Source organism: Dendrobium catenatum, unplaced genomic scaffold (genome assembly GCF_001605985.2).
Source record: "Dendrobium catenatum unplaced genomic scaffold, ASM160598v2 original_scaffold_211366, whole genome shotgun sequence".
In the NCBI taxonomy this organism is placed as follows: Eukaryota; Viridiplantae; Streptophyta; class Magnoliopsida; order Asparagales; family Orchidaceae; genus Dendrobium; species Dendrobium catenatum.
Genome location: NW_021529777.1, coordinates 315,606 through 339,165, shown reverse-complemented (window position 1 = coordinate 339,165; position 23,560 = coordinate 315,606). Strand labels below are relative to the sequence as shown.

The window sequence follows — 23,560 nt, the reverse complement described above, 5'->3', positions numbered from 1 at the left end:
ATCCATTTTTATCTTAAGAAAGATGGTGGAGAAGCGGACCTGTAGGTATATCATATTAGTGACTTTGCAGATCTTCTCAAGTTGTAGTCCACGAGCTAGGGATATCTGCAACAAAATAATATACACAAATGGAGGGCCTAAATTGTTGAGAGCTGTCAACAAAAGAAAAAAAAAAAAAAAGGGATGACTATATATTCAAATTGGAGCAATGTAAAGCCAAGCATACCTCTGCAAGAAAAGCCAGGACTCCTAACACAACCATCAAGAAAAATGTGAAAATATTTGGCAGTACAAACTTCTGCAAGCAAGTAAAACTGTGTAAGGAATATGGTAATCCGGATTACCAGATCAATACAACTCTTAGGCTTCGTTTAGGACAACTTTCTTATTACTTCTTAAAACAGTTTTTTAGTATAAAAATTAAAATTTTTATACTAAAAAGCTACTTTAAAAAATAGTAAGAAAACTATCTCAAACGAAGCCTTAGTTTGACGTGCTAAACATTACCAACATATTTGTAATTATCTTATTGTTCATATTAAAAATAGGCAGATTAAACGACATAACCTTGAGCTTCAAAACTTCAGAATTAATTTATCATGTGCAGCAGCCAAGGCTTTTAAAGTAAACACACGGTAATAATAATATTGTAAACTCCATACCTGCAATGTCAACGTACAAATTGCTGACAATGGAGTAACCATTAATCCAAATGAAAAAACCGTATACCTGCAAAAGGGAAGACATATGAAACGAAAAACTCATAATTACTGTTAAACTGAAGCCTTTGTCCCACTACGTGGGTCGGCTACATGGATCCTTTTTCTCTATTGTGTCATGTTAAGAGTCAAACTCTCGTTTATATCTAATAAAGAAAGATCATTTCAAATTTTTTTTAACCAAGTCTTTTTAGGTCTACCTCTACTTTTTTTAACATAAGTCAAATCTAATACCTCTACTTTCCTAACCGGGTCATCAGAAGGCCGCAGTTTTATGCGACCAAACCATCTGAGGCGACTCTCTAATCGTATCTTTCATTGGAGCTACTCCAACCTTTTCACATATATGCTCATTTCGTATCCTATCTCTAAGGGTCAAGCCACTCATCCACCTGAGCATCCTCATCTCTGCAACACTTAACTTAGTATTATGCTTCATTTTTAATGGCCAACATTCGGGACCATAAAACATTGCAGGTCTCACCACCATCGTATAGAATTTTCCCTTAAGTTTGAGGGGGAATTTTCTATCACACAACAAGCCTGATGCATTCATAAAGAACAAAATGACTACTTCAGAAAAAATTGTGAGCATCGCTTCTATTGCAGATAACACTACTATATTGCTGTTTTGGTTTGCTGTTAAAAGAATTCATGTAAAATAAAGCCCTACAAAGTAGATGCTGCCAAACACCCAAAGTCCGAGCTTCACAAAAGCTTTTGAACATGATTAGTTACATGAGTAAACAAGTATGATAGCAAGCATCAGGATTAATATGCACCCAGTAAATAACTCCGTTTGCACCATGGAGGTATGGAGTACATGTGAAAGGGCTAACCATGGAAAATATGAAGGTGACTATTATAACTTAGCCCTCACTTCTGATGCAAAAAGATAAATATCAGTGGGGGGAGGGCATGTCCTTGAATACTAATGCTCTTTCATAGTCCTGATGTGTAGCAAATCCAACTCTGGACTACCATAGGAACTTCTATACTTCAGATTTACTAGTGCTATTTTTAGTCAGGATGAAATTGCAAGCTGATGTGGGCTTCTGAACAGAACTGGGAGGACATCAACATGACCCTTAGAAGTCTCCATAGTGCGAGGAAAGTGCCAACAGCCTCTGATATCCTTGACATGCCGGGCTACCGTGCAAATCGGCCTGGAAGTTTGGACCACTCAAGTTCTCTCAATGACAGCGATCGTCATTTAATGAACCATTTATGCAATATTCTTCCTTGAGGTGATGATTTTATGCTTGCAAAAATGACGATACATTGTCATCTTCTGTGACCAAATACTCCTCTAAACTTTCTCTCTTAATTTTCCTTCACTGTTTCTTCAATTAGTTTGCACTTAAATCAACTACAATTCATCACACAGTTCCATATTAATTACATCCAAATCTTTTTACATTTAATTGCAAGTTTACTTACCTAAATTTTGTATTTCATAGAATTTTTCTCACTCGCACTTCACTGCACAGTAATTTGAATTTCACTGCTTTCATAGAATTCCCTCTAGCCAACAGTGCTGAAAGCTTCCTATACAATAGCCGAACCATACAATCATGCCTATGCCGCTATTCGCCGAAGCAGTGTGCCGAATACAGTGAAGAACACAGTGCTGAACTCCCTCAATTGGCTTTGCATGAAACAAAACAGAGAAAACATCTCTGTTCGCTTGCATAATCCAAACAAAAGGAGAAATGAGAGAGGGGCCATACACTTACATAACTACTTTCATTCTCATCCTATTAAAACACCTAATTCCAATCAGTTGGCTTGCGTTACAGAGCATATAAGAAATAATTTTTTTTTTAGAATAACTGCCCACTCACATAACTGCTATCACACCCTCACATGCCTTTGTAACACCTTCTCAGGAATATAGATACATAAAATTTTATTTACCATTACTTAACCATTTTATTTAACATAAATTTATTAAAGATAATTAATCTAACTCACCTGTTTGGGTATTACAGTCTTCCCTCATTAGAATTTCGTCCCCGAAATACAACTTTTCATACATTTTCAAATAAATGAGGGAATTTCTGTCTCAAGTCTGTCTACTTTTCCCATGTAGCATCCTTCACTGACGTGTGCTTCTATTTTACTTTCACATAAGGAATTATTCTGCTTCTTAATTTATGAACATCTCTTTCTAATATCAATTCAGGTTATTCAATATAAGTCAAATCCTTATGAAGTTCAATGTCATTCTGAGAAATCATTTGACTTTCATTTGTAACCCATTTTCTGAGCAATGATACATGAAAAACATTGTGTACATTATACATGTCTGCAGATAATGCTAATTTATAAGCAACTTATCCCACTCTTTCAATTATTTCAAAAGGACCAATATATCTAGGATTGAGTTTTTCACTTTGGTCAAATCTAGCAATACCATTCATTGGTCCCACCTTCAAGAATACAAAATCTCTCACTTCAAATTCTATCATTTTATGCTTGGGATCATAATATTTTTGCTGACGGTCTTGAGCTACTTTTAATATGTCTCTAATTAATCTGACATTTTCAGTAGCTTGATCCACTAAATATGGACCCAAAATTTGTCTTTCCTCAACTTCAAACCAACCTAAGGAAGTTCTGCATTTTCTATCATATAAAGCTTCATATGGAGCTATCTTGATGCTTGATTGGTAGCTAATGTTATAGGTGAATTCTATTAGTAGATATGATCTTTCCAGCTACCTCCAAAATCCAGAATACACAACCTTAACAAATCTTCCGACACTTGAATCAATCTTTATGATTGGCCATATGTCTGTGGATGAAAGGCCGTACTGAACTTCAACTTTGTACCAAAATTTTCATGTGTACTCTTCCATAATTTAGACCTAAAACATACATCTCTATATAATATAATAGCCTTAGGAATTTCATGCAATATGATGATTTCCTTTACAGATAACCTAGCCAACTTCTCCATTGAATCAGTCTGACAGATAGGTAGAAAATGGGCTGACTTTGTTAGTTTGTCAACCACAACCCATATATAATCATGCCCTTGCCTTGACCAAGGAAATCCTGTAACAAAATTCAAGGCTATTTCTTCTTACTTACATTCTGGAATTGGTAGCGATTGTAACATTCCATTGGATTTCTGATATTCAGCTTTAACAACTTGACATTTTTCACACTTAGCCACATAATCTACCATATCTCTTTTCATTCATGGTCACCAAAACAAAGCCTTTAAATCCTTATACATCTTTGGACTTCCGAGGTGGATTAAATAACCTGAATTATGTGCTTCATATAGAATTTCCTGAATAAATTATGACTCATTTGGCATCCACAAATGCATATTGCTCTTGATTTTGCCATGTTCATCAACACTGATATCCATTCTTTTTCCTCATTGCCACTGCTCAATGATTTTATGATATTTTGTACTAGACTTCTGAGCTTCAGTGATACTTTCTTCTAAAGAAGGATAAACTATCATCTAATTAAGGCTAATTGAATCTTAACCTCCCAGCATTCTGACTTTCAATTGTAAAGCTTCCATTTCTTTAATTAATCATTCTTCTATAGTCAACATACAATTCAATTGTGCTCTAGACTTTCTGATTAATGTATCAGCCACTACATTAGCCTTGCATGGACAGTATTGGATGTCAAGTGTAAAACCTACAGAAATGCCGGTTTAGACCTCACACGCTTTTCGATGCGTCGCGACGAGTTTTAAGTAAAATTTTCAAAGTCGTCGGAATTCGACGTAAATAATTTTATAAAATAGAGCGTAAAATTCTGAGTGAAACAATATATAGAACCCATATGTAATTTCACATAATTTAAGAATTAAAATTCGCGTAAGTTCGAAAATGCCTATAATGCCCTTAAGGAGTGTTAAAACACAAATGATTTAAGTGAGGGTAGTTTGGACTTTAGGCAAATGGAATGAGGCTCCCAGTCTAAATAGGGGACCGAAATATTTCGGTCCCCTATTCTGTCTTGCGGTCGAACCGAGCGAGAGAAAGGGGGGCGTCGGGTAGGAGGTGGAACCGAAGCTTTTTGAGGTGGTTTCCGGCGGCGATTTTGAGGACGATAGAAGGAGAAATCTAAGAGAAGGTTAAGGTAAGTGGTTTGCAAGTGTTTCCCTTCTCCTTGAGTTTTCATTAAGGAAAGGAAATTAGGGTTTTGAGAAAAATAAATTTTCCTTTTAGATAAGTTGAGGGAAGTGTTAAGTGATGTTTTTAAACCTAAGAATGAAATGTTTTCCCTAAAAATGTGGATTTCAAAAAAATTAGGGTTTCCTCAAATTTTCTTTTCTTTTAAATTGGTTTTGTAGGATAGTTTTTAAATGACATTAGGAGTCCCATAAAAGAAATAATGCATTTTTTTATGAAGAAATTTTAGGTTTGGAAATTAGGGTTTTTCTCTAATCATAGAATTTTTGAGCTTGAAGGTTTCCATTAGGTTCAGGAAGACTTTTAGAAGCAAATTTAGGACTCTTACATCAAAAACCAATTTTCCTATTTTTGTATTTAAAAATTCCGAAAATAAAATTTAATTTTAAAATGCTAATTGAGTGTAGTGAATGGTGTGTGCTTAAATAGAAATTTAGGAACTTGACTCTTTTATAAAAAAATAAAATAGGATTTAAGGGGTTTAGATGGGAAGCATGAACATGAATTAGGGAGGGGTCCTTTATTACCATAGCATAAGGGTTTAGAGAATTTATGTATGATTAGTTATTTTTACTTGATACGTGTGTTTCATTTAGAGTTTAAACGCGTGGAAAGGAAGAGTTCGTAAAGATAATTGGCGGAGCACATTGTATTGAGGTAGGTAAATGTGGCACTTTTAAATTTAGAAGAAAATTTCAATTCTTTCCACAATAACATTTTTTATACTGTTGTGAAAATTTTTAACATTCTTCCAATCGTACTGTTTTTATATCTTATTATGCTCTAAATATCATATACATGTTTCTATGGTTGCCTAATTATATGAACTCATTTGGAAATGGTTTAGAGATAATTGAGCTTATACTTAATATCATACATAAGTTCTTACTCATGTGTTATCTTATATTTCAAGTACATCTCTTATGTCATAGCATATAATGCACTTGTTTCTTTCTAAAGTGATGAATAAAGAATATATTTAGCTCATTTCTTTCCTCATGCTATCATGAAATCATGTAGCACATTAGAAGACAATTGACCATATGCATGAATAAGGATCTTTTTATGAATAATTAAAGAATGAATGTATGTGCATGTTGATGCAGAGGTATCTTTGGTAAAGGGGCTCTTTGAGCAAATGGTAAAGAGGCTTTTTTGAACTAAATGATAAATGAATTCTTTTGAACCAAATGATAAAAGGTTTGGCCAAACAAAATGTACCTGATCAATACAAAAGATACTTCCGAGACGGGTGATTATAAGATATATATTACATTATATACATATAAAACATCTTATGATTTATGAAAACAATTCATGTATTGTGTAAAGTGATTGGTTGCAAGCTTAACTGAAGAAAGAGACTTAATGGTCGACCTAGAGGCATGTTACTTAATCTTTATGATTTGTTTAATGTTCCTACACAAAGTATTGACATACATTTTATTTCACTCGCCCTGTTTTCTCTAAATTTAATTGAAAAAGCATTAACCTATTGAGTTATGACTCATCCATATTGTGGGAAATTTTCAGGAGATCCTGCGATTAGATAATGGCAGACCAACCACTACGCACTTACCGTCATAGGGAGACGACGGACGGCAGGTTCTTTTGAGTTTTGTTATTTTGATTATAAATGGATGTATGTAAATTTTTTTGAGAGAGTTAGATTTGTTTTGATCCCTTCTTTTGGAAAAAATATCTATGTATATGTTTCTTTTGAAAGGTGAATGAAAAATGGAAGTTTTACTTGGATTTACTTTAGTGACTCTTTCATTATATAGTGGAAGATGTTTGGTTTATGTTAGATCTTTTGATGTTATGCTATGAAGGCTTATTTCATCCTGTCTGACCTTTGTTCCCGCCTCGCCTATACGAGCTTACCGGGCCGGATCGTGACAAGAGTGGTATCAGAGCAAATTTGTTTTAACATACTGATCAATATGAAAGAGCCAATAGGATGATCCTATAGGTTAGAATAGGTATAGGATGCATGTGCTATAGATTGCTTAGATTTCTTTGTTGCTTTATGTCTCAGGGCTGAGGAACCTGAACTTGATGCCACTGATGGCAATACTGGAGAGGTCAGGAGAGATTTGCCATCATTAGCGGAGCCTCAAAGCAGTAGCATTAAAGCTACCTAGGATTCTTTCATACAAATGATGGCGGTTATGACACAAATGATAAAGAGTACTCAGACTCGAGCAGGAGGCAGTGGAAGCACTGTGATGGACAAGAATTTAAAGTTATTTTAAGATATGAAGCCTCCATCATTCGTAGGAGGTGGACCCATAGAGGCGGAGGATTGTTTGATGAAGGTTGAGAAGATATTGGAAGGAATGCTATGCTCTCAGGATAGAAGGGTTACCTTAGCTGCATATGCCTTCAATGGGGAAGCAGAAAGATGGTGGAGACATCAATTAGAAGAAACTTTTGGAGGAAGACCTAGCAGCCAAGTAACATGGGACGAGTTTGTCAAGATGTTTAGAGATTGGTATGTACCGATGACTGCTAGGAGGTCAATGCAAGACAAATTTATGAGACTGGTGCAGGGTGACAGAACCATTACGCAATATGAGGCTGAATTCACCATGCTTTCTAGGTATGCCTCTCATTTAATTCTTAATGCAAAAGAGAAATGCCACTGCTTCCTTTGTGGCTTGAGGGATAGCATTAGACAGCCATTGGTTCCTTTGGGTATAGAAGATTACTCTACTTTAGTTGAGAGAGCATGAAGGATTGAGCTAGATTTACAGAGTACTTAGAGGAGGAGAGATTTCCATAAGAGAAAGAATGAGGATAGATCAAAGGCTACTCAGTCCTTTCAGTCAAGAAAACCCCATTGGAAGAAGCTTAAATCCAACAATTCAGAGAGTAGCACTTCTACAGCTGTATGCAATAAGTGTGGGAGAACTCATAAGGGAGAGTGTATCTCTGGCACTAATACATGCTACTGGTGTCATCAACCAGGGCATATGGCAAAGTCTTGTCCTCTCTTAAGACAAAAACCTACTACTGAGGCCATAACAGGTAACACTCTGCCTCAAAGGATAGCTAGCAGGCCAAGAACTATAGAGTCTACTGGATCTACCCCATCACAAGGCCAAGCTCGTCCACCGGTTCAACCAAGAGTTTATGGATTGTCACCATAAGAGGCTAAGGATTCTCCTGATGTAGTCACAGGTATGAGATTTAATTATGTCGTTGAATTTCCTATATTATATGAATGGAATGAATGTTATGTTATATATGTTTCAGGGACAATCTTTGTGTATAACAAACCTGTTAGAGTGTTATTTAATACTGGAGCATCACACTCATTAGTTTCAGAAGAGTTTGTTAGATCTACTCACTTGTCTTCCACACTTATAATGAAGCTGTTATCAGTGTTGATGCCAAATGGAACACATATGAAAACTAATCGGAAGTGTCATGTGGAGTTGACTATTGGTGACAAGAACTTAGAAGCGGATCTTATTATATTGCCATTAGCAGAGTTTGATATAATCCTAGGTATGGATTGGTTGTCTTGCCACTTTGTGACCATAGATTGTAATATGAAAGAACATAAATTTTGTATGTCAGGGGAGAAAGAATTTAAATTCATAGGGGAAAGAGGTATAACTTTCATGATAGTCTCATCCTTAGGGGAATACAAATTGTTAAAAAAGGGTTATGAAGGCTTTTTAGCCTATGTTAAGGAGGAGAAGAAAGAAGAGAAGAGATTAGAGGAAATAGCTGTTGTGCAAGAATATCCAGAAGTGTTTGTAGATGATTTACCTGGCTTGCCTCCAAGCAGGGACATTGATTTTACTATTGAGCTGGTTAGTGGAGCAGATCCGGTTGCTAAAGCCCCTGATCGGATGGCGATAAAAGAGTTGAAGGAGTTGAAAGATCAATTGCAAGAATTGCTTAATAAGGAATTCATCAGGCCTAACACTTCTCCTTGGGGTGCTCCTGTGCTTTTTGTGAAGAAAAAGGATGAAAGTTCAAGGCTTTGTATATACTACAGAGAATTGAACAAGCTGACTATAAAGCATAAATACCCTCTTCCAAAAATTGATGATTTGTTTGATCAGTTGGAGGGTGCCTTTGTGTTTTCCAAGATAGACATGAGATCATGATACTATCAGCTTAAGATCAGAGAAGAGGACATAGCAAAGACAGCATTCAATATTAGATATGAACATTACGAATTTGTGATGATGCCATTCTATCTTACAAATGCCCCTGCAGTGTTTATGGATCTCATGAATAAAATCTTTAAGCCATTTATGGATCTATTCGTGATAGTATTTATAAATGATATTCTGGTTTATTCCCCAAATGAAGAGATACATGCAAATCACTTAAGGATGGTGTTACATGCATTGAAAGGAAATGAACTGTATGCAAAGTTCTCCAAATGTGAATTTTGGATGAAGAGTGTGAATTTTCTGGGACATGTGATTAGTAATGGGAAGATTTTTGTGGATCAGCACAAAGTACAAGCTATAGCAGATTGGCCTCGACCAGCTACCGTGATGGAGATCAGGAGCTTTTTGGGTTTAGCTGGTTATTACAGAAGATTTGTTGAGGGATTTTCTCGGATAGCAATGCCATTATCTAGATTGACCTAAAAGGCAGTGAAATTTGAATGGTCAGATCAATGTGAAGAGGCTTTTCAAAGATTGAAATAGTGTTTGATGACGGCTCTAGTGGTTACTATTCCTTCAGGGAAAGATGGATTTCAGCTTTATAGTGATGCCTCACACAAAGGGTTGGATTGTGTACTGATGCAAAATGGAAGGATCATTGCTTATGCTTCTAGGCAACTGAAGAACCATGAAAGAAACTATCCAACCCATGATCTGGAGTTAGCCGCAGTGGTCTTTGCCCTAAAGATTTGGAGATATTACTTGTATGGGGAGAAGTGCAAAGTTTTTACTGATCACCAAAGTTTGAAATATATCTTCACACAGAAATAGTTGAATTTGAGGCAGAGAAGATGGTTGGAGCTTATCAAGGACTATAATTTAGATATCCAATATCATCCAGGCAAAGCAAATGTAGTATAGATGCCTTGAGCAGGAAGACTTCAAGTAGTGCCAGTTGGATGATTACATAACAGTATGAGTTGATAAGAGATTTGGAGAAGTTGGAGATTTCTGTAGTTCAGCCTAATGATGCAGAGCTTGTGGCCTTAAATCAAATGATCATTCAGTCCACATTAAAAGACAGGATAAGGGAAGCTTTGCCACAAGATGCAGAATTTGAGAAAATCTTAAATATGGTGAAGGTAGGTCATGTGGAAGAGTTTGAGCTTGATGAGGATAATCTACTACGGTATAGAGGCTGAATTTGCATCCCTGATGTTGGAGACTTAAGGAAGGACATTCTTCAAGAAGCTCACTATTCAAGTTATACCATTCACCCAGGTAGTACTAAGATGTACCAAGATTTGAAGGAATACTTTTGGTGGCCAGGGATGAAGAGAAGTGTAGCAGAAATGATGCAGTTGCTAGTTACGTGATTTTTATAATTCTTTTGTTATTTCAAGTTATAATGTTTTCTTTGAGATGATCTTCATCAGTGCTCAGAACTGAACCCTTAGAAAAAAATATTTGGCAGGAGATTAATGAATATGATTTTTGTTGTCAGCTTTGATTTCATATCGATTATATTGACATAGAGAAATATTAGTTGATCGAGACATTTATGATTGATTATTTACCCGATCACCTTGTATGCCTTACTTTGATTCAGACTTGTCAGGTGGTCATCCCTATAGATTGGATCATTACACTTAGATTGCGGCGCAGTAACGGAGCTTCTTTGGATCGCATTGTTGAAAGATTGAGTTACAGCGATTAGGATATTTTACAGCTGATAGCTGACTTTGCAAAATATATAGATGTTATCATATTACTTAGTTATCTTCTGCTAGATCATGAGATTGAGGAACAACATTACGATACTATATTTGGTAGCCCCGTTCAAGTTTTGATTGGCTATCTCAGGTGGGCTTGTTATACACTTAAGATGATCAGAAGGCACTAAAGCAAGTAGGGGTATATGAAGCTATTTATATCTCATTGTTTGATTACAACTGTTTTTTTCTTCCTAGCTTCAAGGCATTATCGAGCATTGGGACAGTAGAACGAATTCATGTTGGGTTGGACCCAACGAGATGACGATTACACTCTAAAACCTATATATTATTTCTATCTTGTCGATTTTAGGTGTTTCAGATGAAGAATGTATTCATGCTGACTATGATTTATTTAGCTACCGACCAGCAGGGCAGCAGAGGAGATGAGAGTTTGTTTACTCATCTGGACTCCACCAAAGTTTGAGGCACTAAAATGACCTCTATCAACAGAGGTTGTAGTTGCATAGGGACTATCTCTTTAGATGTTTGGATTGCGAGTTTGTTACATCTGTCAACACTTGTTACAAAATTTGCACGGATTCAGAATCCTTTCAGCAAGAGATCACACGATATAGAGCAATATTTGGAAGATCTTTTTGAGACATGATCAACATATGGATTACAACTTATTTCAGTCAGAGGATTTTCAGATGATATGCTTTTGGTGTATTTCATTGCTAAGTGACTTTGTTAATTTATTTTCCCTAGCCAGAGCAGAGTTTTCTAACCCAACACACTTTTGTTGGCTATTTTAATAGCGAGTGGAAGGAGAGTCTCGTTACTCACTACAGTTTTCTTATGCATATTTATCACAGCTTGGGGCAGATTTGTTCTACATACGGTCGTGCTTAGTGCATCGTAGAGCTTCCTTGATACTACCTTCATGTATGGGCACGTTGCTGATGCTTTCAACTGTCTAGAGTTTTTTTTATCATCTGTCTAGAGTTACTAGGCTATTTTATAGAGCGTCATTTTCCTTCCCTGATCAGTTTAGTCAGAGCAGCCTCCTCTACATACAAAGCTCATATTCGATTGTTTATGTTTGCATCTCAACAGATGACTGACCATTATAAACTGATCTACAGATATCCTTGTAGATCTTTACTTCTACAGTGATTCAGTGTTTTGTTAGCTGATTCTCAGACTGAGAGGTGCACTCCTACTTTACTTTTCAGGTTAGGCTACATACTGATTACTACATATTTTATTAGCATGATGCCTGATTAGGTTTGTTACAAATGACACGATTCAGTAATACTAGATAGATATAATCCCAACAGGGCAGCGATACAATTTGGACTGGTTCAGACCACTTCTTTAAACGGATTACCAGTTGTTCCTGGGATTGTTGATACACATCAACTAGGTTCCCTTTCGTTGTCAGTGTGTTTGGAGGCGTCTTCCACGACCTAGGAGTTTCTACTTCGCCTTCGGACAGATTCTCAGTTCAATATTCTTCATATGGTTGCTTCAACATGCATTTCACACCTGCGATTGTCTTGCATTCGCCAAACTTTTATCTGTTTTCTTTGAGATGGGGATTCGAGCATGTAACAGATGGATTAGAGGACATAGACCATTTAGGTACCCTTCAATGCCTTAGAGATGTATTGCTAAGCATTGAGAGACTTCTAGAGCTGATGATAGAAAAAGAAAGACGAGTGTTGAGCCTCATTTCAGACGTTATATACATCACATATCTTGGCCATCGTGTCTAAAAGGAGGCTCAACACTCCTCTTCCTTCTTCTATCATCAGCTATAAAAGTCTCCCTATGCATAGCAGTACAACTCTGAGGCATTGAATGATACCTAGACGATCTGTATCCTCTAATCCGTCTGCTATATGCTCGAATCCCTATCTCAAAGAAAGAGAAAAAGTGTGGCGAATCCAAGACAATCGTTGGTGCTAAATGTCTGTTGGAGAATCCATATGAGGAATATAGAACCGAGAATGTATCCAAAGGCGAAATAGAAATGCCCAGGTAATGGAAGCTGCCTCCAAATACACTGACAACGAAAGGGAAACCAATTGACGTGTGTCAAGAATCTCAGGAACTAGTAATTCGTCTAAAAGAGTGGCTTGAACCAGTCCAAACTATCTCGCTGGCCTATTGGGATTATATCCCTCAAGTATCATCGAATTGTGTCATCTATAACAAATCCAATCAGGCCTTGTGCTAGTAAAATATGTAGTAATCGGTATGTAGTCTAACCTGAAAAGTAAAGTGGAAGTGCACCTCTCAGCCTAAAAATCAACTAACAAAACACCGAAGCACTGTGAAAGTAAAGAGACACAAGAAGATATGTAGATCAATCATCTATAGAGGTGAAAACATAAAAGAATCGGATCTGAGCTCTGTCTGTAGAAGAGGTCGCTCTGGCTAAACTGATCAGAGAAAAGGAAAATGACAATATATAAAGTAGCATGGTAGCTCTAGATAATTGAAAGCACTAGCAATGTGTGTATTTATCCATTCATGAAGATAATGCCAAGGAATCTCCATGCTACACTGAGCATGACTGTATGTAGAATAAATCTGTCATAAGCTATAATAAATCAGCTCAAGAACTATAGGGACTAACGAGGTTTTCCTCCCACTCGCTGTCAAACTAGCCATCAAAAGACTGCTTGGTCGAAATACTCTGCTATGGCTAGGGAAAATAAAGTAACAGAGTCATGTAGTAATGAAAAACACCAAAAACATATCATATGAAAATCCTCTGACTGAAATAGGTTGCAATCCATATGTTGATCCTGTCTCAAAAAGAACCTCTTAATCCTGCTTTGTATCATGTGATCTCCTACTGAAAGGATCTTGAATCCGTGCAAACTCTACAACAAGTGCTGACAGATGTAACAAACTCGTAATCCAAATATCTAAATAGATAGTCCATTTATAACTACGACCTCTTCTCCACTGCTGATAGAGGTCGTAGTAGTGTCTCAAACTTTGATAGAGTCCAACTGAGTAAAAAAACTCTCCTCTATTGTCCTATTGGTCGGCGCCTAAATAAATCATAGTCAGCATGAATACATTTCTCATATGGAACACCTAAAATTAGTAAGCCAAAAATGCTATATAGGTCCAAGAGTGTAATCGTCATCTCGTTGGATCTAACCCAACAGGTATTCATTACACTATCCCAATGCTCGGTAATACTTTGAAGACATGAAGAAGAAACACGGTTGTAATAAAACAAAGAGATATAAATAGCTTCATATTCCAGTCTTGCTTCAGTACCTTTTGATGCATCCTAAGTATATAATGAGCTCACATGATATTAATTAGTGAAAGCTTGAACGAGGCTACCAAATATAGGATCGTAATATTGCTCCTCAATCTCATGATATAACAGAAGATACCTAAAAAAGTCAGCTGCCAACTGTAAAATATCCTGATCGCCGTAACTCAATCCTTCAACAATGCGATCCAAAGAAGCTTCGTTACTACACTGCAATATAAGTAAAATGATCCAGTATGTAGGGTAATGACCAATTGTCAAATCTGAATCAAAGTAAGACATACAAGGTGATCAGATAAATAATCCATCATAAATTTCTCGATCAACAAACATTTCTCTATGTTAACATAATCGATCTGAAATAAAAGCCGATTGCAAAAAATCATACTCATCAATCTTCAGCCAAATATTATCTTTTAACTATTCAGTTCTGAGACCTGATGAATATTTCCTCCAAGAAAACATTATAACCTAAGAGAACGAAAGAATGACTAGCAATTGCAACGAATTCCTTACGTGAAAATCACCCAAGAATTTTGTTAGGAGGCAATTTGTTGACCGAATAAAAAAAAGAAAAAAAAAAGAGAAAGAAAGCGATCATCTCATCTCTTCACGAAACAACAGACTCAATCCTTGTCAATTTATAATGTTCTCCAACATTGCTTGTATGCTAATGGAGGAACATACACTCTTTGAAGACTTGCTCAAATTCCTCCCAGGTAATTTGATCCTCTGCTCTACCTTTGAATTTTTCCAGATGTTGTCCCCTCCACCAGCTTTCTACTTCACCTTCTAACATAATGATGGCCAGGGACACGCGTTGATTCTCAGGGCATCTCATTCCATTTAAAACCTTCTCTATCTTGATGATCCAGTCTTCAACACTTCTAGCATTAACTCCTTTAAACAATGTAAGTTTTAGACACTGGATGAGCTTTAAATGTTTATCTACCTATGATCCCACAGGATCACTTGTCTCAGCATTTACACTACTACCAATAGTTGTAGGAGTGGCTGGTATAATTACATGTGGAACACTAAGTGTTGCAACTCCCACCATAGACTACATGTTTTCCAACATCTGCATCATCATACTCATCATTTGCATTTGCATTAAGTTCCCTAACATTACATTAGTAGCCTCAGTTCCTACTAGTGTATAATGTACTATGGGTGCACTGTCTCCTACTAGTGCAACATTTTCAAGATTCTCAAAGATCCTAATAGGCTAAGATGACTACTCTGGATGCATTGCCTCCTACTGGTGTATAATCTACTCTGGGTACACTGCCTCCTACTGGTGCAACATTTTCAAAATCCTTAGAGATCCTAATAGGCTAAGATGACCGACCCTCATCCCTTTCAGGTATTCTTTCAGCCATTATATCTTCTATGCACTACATCAAAAGTTATGCATTTATATAATCCTATACACTTAATTAGATGTTACTTTCATATACTTATATACAAGCTAGATGGAAGTTAAAAATGTTTTCATACAAACTAGATGAAGTTAGACTTATTACTTACTTAGAAACAATACTCTCATAGGCACTGCAACAATTCCCTAAGATCCAATCTAATTCTTTTAAACAACTCAATTTATTTATGCTTCCGTAATTAAATCCTCATAACCTTAAATATTTGATCTGATATCACTTTTTTTGTAACACCCCATAATACCCCTTAACAGTATTGTAGAGTGTAACAAGCATAATATAACATTTTTCTGATTAACCATATGATATAATTCCTTATTTGGAAATTCATATAAAGCATCTAATAACATTTCATTTGATACATCAATGGAAGCAGATAAACACTTAAAACTTCAACAAAGACATACTTACATGGCCACTAATAAAATTAAGAATAATACATTACTGAAATGTCTACATGCCTCCAATGTATACTCACAAACAAAATAAACATTAGCATCTAAAATAGAAAAACTTTTTACTTATTCTGCATTCACCTTCTCTTTTCATTTTCCGGTAACAACCAGTATGAAAAGTACTGTTGAACTATGGGGCCCAATAAACTTTACAATTTTCTTAACAGTTAAAATATACTAATTATAATAAATCAAAATATTTAAATCATCATTGAATAAGCTTTCCCTTAATTATAAAACATAATAACAATCATAACTATAATTAGTCTTTATTTCTTTTTTATGAAGTTTACATAAGATATGACCACACTTTTATATCAATATTCAACGGAGTCTAAGTAAACCTAAGATTATCGCCATTGAATTACATAGAGGTCTCTTTTGCCTCTTTAGGAGTCCTTTTTGCCGCACCTGCTATGTAGGTCTCATGTCTTTGGGGTCCCATTTGCCCCACTTACAATGCAGTTTAATATATGGGGACCATTTTACCCCACCTACATTGATAAGTTATACATAGATTTATAGCCAAACTTTTGCTCAAATGGATATTCATTAAACTTTTCATTCTTCATAAGTCATAATTGTTTTGTGGCATGTTTTTATAATCATTTCTTTTATAATTTATATACAACCAATATGCATATCATATGCAAGGAAATTGACATCTTTCCAAAATATTATCAAATATGAAAACATTTAGATTAACATACTAACCCTTATTTTGAACTCATATGTTGAAATTATGTAAGCAATTATTCATACATAAAACATGGAGAAGAACATCCTTAATCAAAATAAATAATTTGGAATACATATGTTTCTTTAATTTGATAAATTACCAATATATAAGTATAAATTAACAAAATTGCCATTAAAAATTAAATTTGCATTACTTGCCGAGATGTTTCCTCAAATTCTCTACTTCGTATTCTTTGATGATTGCACGTGTAGGAGTCACCTCTAGAGTCCCTGCCTGGTGGATGATTCTTGGATAATGATGTTGACGACGACATCAGTTAAGTGTGGGAGATTGTGAAATCCCTTAAGTATAAGAAGCTAAAATCTTAAACATCGATATGCCTTTTGGTGTAATGGTTAGAATTTTCGTAAGAAACTCAACAGTTAAGCGTGCTCATCCCGGAGCAATTCTGGGATGGGTGACCTACTGGAAGTTACACCAACAAGGCAAAACCATGAGGCTCTTAGGCCAAAGTGACAATATCTCGATAGTTAATAGTTTAAACTATTACAAATGATATCAAAACAATACACTAACTGGAAGATGTGAACAAGATGTCATACAAGAAAAAGTGTTACGTCATGGGAGCCACCTCTTGAACCCTATGTAGGACAAAGTGCTACATGATGAGAGCCACCACTTGAGCGTGTAGGGGCCACCTCTAAAGTTCTATCTTCCTAGTGAATGATTTTGGGATAATGATATTGATGATGATGTCAGTTACTTAAGTGGGAGAGATTGAGAAACCCCTTAAGTATAAGAAGCTAAACTCTTAAACATCGAGGCGCGTTTTGGTGTAACAGTTAGAATTTCCGTAAGAAACTCCGCAGTTAAGCGTGCTCATCCCGGAGCAATTCTGGGATGGGTGACATACTGGGAAGTTACACCAACAGGGCAAAATCATGAGGCTCTTAGGCCAAAGAGGACAATATCTCGATAGTTAAGAGTTTGAACTGTTACGATCAGAGACCAACCAGTAGTAACATATGTAGATAGTAGACATTTATTAAACATTAGCATATTTATGGAATCCAAAAATTGTATAATCCAGATGCAAAGTATGGGCTACAAACATGGTAGAACAACCTGCAACTATGAAATTCTACCAAAGAAGAAAGAACAAACACATTCCACAACTCGTAAGTGACAACAACATACTTTTGAAAACATAAATTACAAATTCAAGAATGTTATCTCAATGAGCCCACATGGCACTAGTTTACTTTCTCTTATTTGTTTTAGGTAGATCGGTTCTTTAGTGACATGTTGATCAACCTAGATATTATAAATACCCCTCTATTTGTAAAATACTTGATATGAAATAATTTTTTTTTGGTTTCCCTTTCTTCTCCAACTTATTTCTCTTTCTTTGCGAGTTTACACATACTCTATTGGGGCCTCATTTTCTTGACTCTTCAAGAAGCTTATCAAATGGTGCTCTCATTACACTCACATCCCCACCCTTCCTGCCAGGTCAGCAGTTTCCAACGTAATTTTTCACCTGCCATCCCTCTTTTCCTCTATAGCAAGCAACAGTGCTGCATTTAGCTTTGCCGGAAGCTAACCTCCCTTCAACCACAATATCCCTACCTCTTTTTTTTTTCAGCCCCTTAGCACCAGCCACATCACAAATAGCTTCCACAAAGACTAGCCCTGAATTCTGCATCCAGAACTTTTGAAGTTTTCTAATTTCTGCATCCTTGAATCCAGTGGCTGGCCACAGATTTTTTCGCATACCTGCACCATCCAAGCCTTGCTAATCTGCAGCCTTCCAGTTAGCACAAGAAATTCCGGTGGGGATATTTCCACCAGCCATCTATAAGCAACACAAGGTGAACTTGCAACTTTCCATCACGAACCAATTAAAATATTCCACAAGCAGCTACACTTGAACTCGCATCAGCATCAACTATTTTATCTCAAGCTTGCATCAGGTTCTCTATTTTCTTTATAGTTAATCTGATTTCTTGTTTTCTCAATTTCATTCTACTAGTTTTTTTTTTCCTCTTTTTGTAGTTGCTAGTTATTGTTTTCAAGAACCATCTGGCCACCACTTTTCTCAGCCTTCATCAATCTAACACCAAGAATAACGCAGATTTGGCCGAAGCCCTCCGCACCATGCAAACCGACCAAAAATTACAATTTTTCGAAATCCAAAAATCCCTCCAACAAACTGATCTCCAATTTCCATCCATTGACACATACCTCTAACAATTCCACGCTTTCATGGATTATATTGACAAACGCCTTAACACTTTATGCACAAACCGCCCTTACACTTCATCCCATGATGCGGGCAAAAGATATAGGGAGCCTATACCCTTCGCCCACAAAAGAGACACGACGGACTTCTAACGATGAAATTGAGGAGGAGAAAAGAGACGAGAACAATAGGGAAGAACAAACTCTTACATTTCAATTTAAATTAAACAAGTAAAAAAAACAATGACGACGACTTACAAACAACACGACAGACACCCTAAAGTTGCTGCACTTTGAGAAGAAGGATACAGGTGGAGCGGCACTTGCGGAGAGACGAGAGATTAGAAGCCCGAGAAGAAAGGGTGGAAAGAGCCCGCAGGATTTCCGGAGGGGATGAGAAAAGAAGGTTGGAAAGAGCCCGCAGGATTTCCGAGCAACCCGCAGGTTAACAGATTATCCAAAAATCAAATATCATTCACTATTCAAAACATTACATAACCCCTCATATTTATAGGTATGAAAGGGGAATACAAAAGGACACAAACATTAAATTAACACATAATTCAAAGCATTAAAAAGCATAGAAATCTCCCCCCAAAGCTCTCGGTTTACACCCAAACCAGGAACCAAGGAGACAGCCACGGGAGACGAAGGGAACCACACGGACCGAGAGCCACCGCCACGGGAAACGAGGGGCGGACACGGAACAAGGAGCCAGCCGTGAGATCCCAAGGGGCATTCACAAAAAACTAAAAAGCAATGGTGGAATCCAAAGGGTCACCATGGGAAAAGACATCTCTTGGAATTCCAAAAGCCGGTTTGGAATTCCAAGAGACAAACATAAAAACAAACATAAAAATCATAAAAAGTACATTAAATATAAAGATAACTATGAGCTAAAATCCTAGCTAATAATGAGCTAACCCCTAGTTCAATAAATGAACTAAAGCCTAGCTCATAAATGAGCTAAAATTCTAGCTCAATTGGATTGAGCTAGTAGACTCAAGGGAAGCCAAAATATGATTTATTTTGGACTAGTGTTGACCCCCCCTTTGTCTACATCACAAGTTCAGTTAGATGCAATAAAATCTTATACTCACATAAGCATGTCAATAGCATAATGGTTTCATTACATCCGCACATAAAGTGGTGTGCACAAATATCCTCCAATTCCTGCTCTAGCTCAGTTTTTAATATATTTCTCTAAACAAAATGTTAACTTTTGTAGGCAGGAATTAAAAATTTAATTAGCTTTTCAACTCTGTTTCCTCATTAAGAGACCAAACTTGTGAATCTTAATCTTATTTTAATAGAGGTAAATATTATGCATAACATGTATAACAAATATGGGAGAAATGGGAAGAGATTGAAGCATATGTAGTCTGATTCATACATTACAGAGAGCAAAATAACATATCATATTTTTTCATCTAGAACATATAAAATCACATTTTAATGCTGAAGTTTGATCAGTCACGTGAAGATGTTGATGAAACCAAGAGGACATATCTCGATAGTTAAGAGTTTGAACTGTTACGATCAGAGACCAACCAGTAGTAACATATGTAGATAGTAGACATTTATTAACATTAGCATATTTATGGAATCCAAAAATTGTATAATCCAGATGCAAAGTATGGGCTACAAACATGGTAGAACAACCTGCAACTATGAAATTCTACCAAAAGAAAGAAAGAACAAACACATTCCACAACTCGTAAGTGACAACAACATCTTTGAAAACATAAATTACAAATTCAAGAATGTTATCTCAATGAGCCCACATGCACTAGTTACTTTCTCTTATTTGTTTAGGTAGATCGTTCTTTAGTGACATGTTGATCAACCTAGATATTATAAATCCCTCTATTTGTAAAATACTTGATATGAAATAAATTTTTTTTGGTTTCCTTTCTTCTCCAACTATTTTCTCTTTTTTGCGAGTTTACACATACTCTATTGGGCTCATTTTCTGGACTCTTCAAGAACTCTATCAAATGGTGCTCTCATTACACTCACATCCCCACCCTTCCTGCCAGGTCAGCAGTTTCCAACGTAATTTTTCACCTGCCATCCCTCTTTTCCTCTATAGCAAGCAACAGTGCTGCATTTTAGCTCTTGCCGAAGCTAACCTCCCTTCAAACACATATCCCTACCTCTTTTTTTTTCAGCCCCTTAGCACCAGCCACATCACAAATAGCTTCCACAAAGACTAGCCCTGAATTCTGCATTCAGAACTTTTGAAGTTTTCTAATTTCTGCATCCTTGAATCTCCAAACAGCTGCAAGAATTTCAAGAACAGTTACCTTCCACCTACCACACTACCTGCAGCCACTGGATTCTCAGCCGACAGCCACAGATTTTTTCGCATACCTGCACCATCCAAGCCTTGCTAATCTGCAGCCTTCCAGTTAGCACAAGAAAAGGTGGGGATATTTCCACCAGCCATCTATAAGCAACACAAGGTGAACTTGCAACTTTCCATCACGAACCAATTAAAATATTCCACAAGCAGCTACACTTGAACTCGCATCAGCATCAACTATTTTATCTCAAGCTTGCATCAGGTTCTCTATTTTCTTTATAGTTAATCTGATTTCTGTTTTCTCAATTTCATTCTACTAGTTTTTTTTTTCCTCTTTTGTAGTTGCTAGTTATTGTTTTCAAGAACCATCTGGCCACCACTTTTCTCAGCCTTCATCAATCTAACCCAAGAATAACGCAGATTTGGCCGAAGCCCTCCGCACCATGCAAACCGACCAAAAATTACAATTTTTCGAAATCCAAAAATCCCTCCAACAAACTGTCTCCAATTTCCATCCATTGACACATACCTCTAACAATTCCACGCTTTCATGGATTATATTGACAAACGCCTTAACTATTATGCACAAACCGCCCTTACACTTCATCCCATGATGCGGGCAAAAATATAGGGAGCCTATACCCTTCGCCCACAAAAGAGACACGACGGACTTCTAACAGATGAATTGAGGAGAAAGAGATGAGAACAATAGGGAAGAACAAACTCTTACATTTCAATTTAAATTAAACAAGTAAAAAAACAATGACAACGACTTACAAACACACGACAGACACCCTAAAGTTGCTGCACTTTGAGAAGAAGGATACAGGTGAGCGGCCACTTGCGGAGAGACGAAGATTAGAAGCCCGAGAAGAAAGGTGGAAAGAGCCCGCAGGATTTCCGGAGGGATGAGAAAAGAAGGTGAAAGAGCCCGCAGGAATTTCGAGCAACCCGCAGGTTAACAGATTATCCAAAAATCAAATAATCATTCACTATTCAAAACATTACATATCCCCTCATATTTATAGGTATGAAAGGGGATACACAAAGGACACAAACATTAAATTACACATAATTCAAAGCATTAAAAGCATAGAAATCTCCCCCCAAAGCTCTCGGTTTACACCCAAACCAGGAACCAAGGAGACAGCCACGGGAGACGAGGGAACCGCACGGACCGAGAGCCACAGCCATGGAAACGAGGGCGGACACGGAACAAGGAGCCAGCCGTGAGATCCCAAGAGGTAAAGCACAAAATTCAACTTCCCATGGTGGAATTCAAGGAGCCACACATGGGAAGACTAACAACAATCTTGGATTCCCAAAAGCCATATTTTGGAAATCCAAGAGACAACTTTTAAAACATTAAAAACTATAATAAAAGTGCATTTAAATAAAGATAAATATGAACTAAAATTGTTAGCTCATAATGAGCTAACCCTTAGTTCAATAAATGACTAAAGTCCAGCTCATAAATGAACTAAAGTTCAGCTAAAATATGATAAACTACTAGACTCAAGGGAACCAAAATTTGATTTATTTTGGACTTGTGTTGACCCCCCTTTGTCTACATCAGACTCCCTTCTTGCGAATTCAGCTCCTGATGAATTATCTATTGTTGATTCTCTTAAGGCGGTGCATACAGTTCATCGATCTCTTTGAGTTTTTCACCAAACCTCTTCAGATTTCTTCCTGTTCTTTTTCAAATTGCTGTTGCAGATACCTTTTGTATTTTCAAACTTTTGATCACATAGAACATGTGATATTGCAATTTGTAGAGACGATCTTGAAGTGGATCCGATGAGTCACCTTCTGTAGGAATCCACCTGTCCAACGGGAGTGGGACATTAGGATCATGTTGCTGGCTTTCCTCCATGAATGAAGCATATTTTGGTATTTTCCATTTTCTTGACAACTCAAAAAAAAGACTAAAAAATTAAAACCTAAACTTAGACTCACAATTCTTTTACGACTCAAGACTCACAAAACTCTCGACAAGACTTGACTTGACAACTCAATTTGACAACTCAAGAACCTAGGACTTCCTAACTTGCTCTGATACCAATTGATGCGGACAAAGGATATAGGGAGCCTATACCCTTCGCCCACAAAAAAGACGACGGACTTCTAACGACGAAATTTACTAAGGACGAGAAAATGGACGAACAAAATAGGGAAGAACAAATTCTTACATTTCAATTTAAACTAAACAAGTAAAAAAAACTATGACGACGACTTACAAACAACACGACAGACACCCTAAAGTTGCTGCACTTTGAGAAGAAGGATACAGGTGGAGCGGCACTTGCGGAGAGACGAAGAGATTAGAAGCCGCGAGAAGAAAGGTGGAAAGAGCCACAGGTTTCCGGAGGGATGAAGA

At 36.7% G+C, this 23,560-nt stretch overlaps 1 protein-coding gene across 1 annotated transcript in view; it reads right to left on the bottom strand.

Annotated features, from left to right (window-relative positions):
• Window positions 1–23,560, bottom strand: part of LOC110092606 — an 87,422-nt gene that overhangs the window by 1,092 nt on the left and 62,770 nt on the right. The window contains exons 11-13 of the mRNA XM_028692487.1: window positions 663–729; window positions 227–298; window positions 40–105 (exon numbers count right to left, since the gene is read on the bottom strand). Coding sequence (XP_028548320.1) covers window positions 40–105; window positions 227–298; window positions 663–729 — 205 coding nt within the window. The remainder of the gene's footprint in view (window positions 1–39; window positions 106–226; window positions 299–662; window positions 730–23,560) is intronic.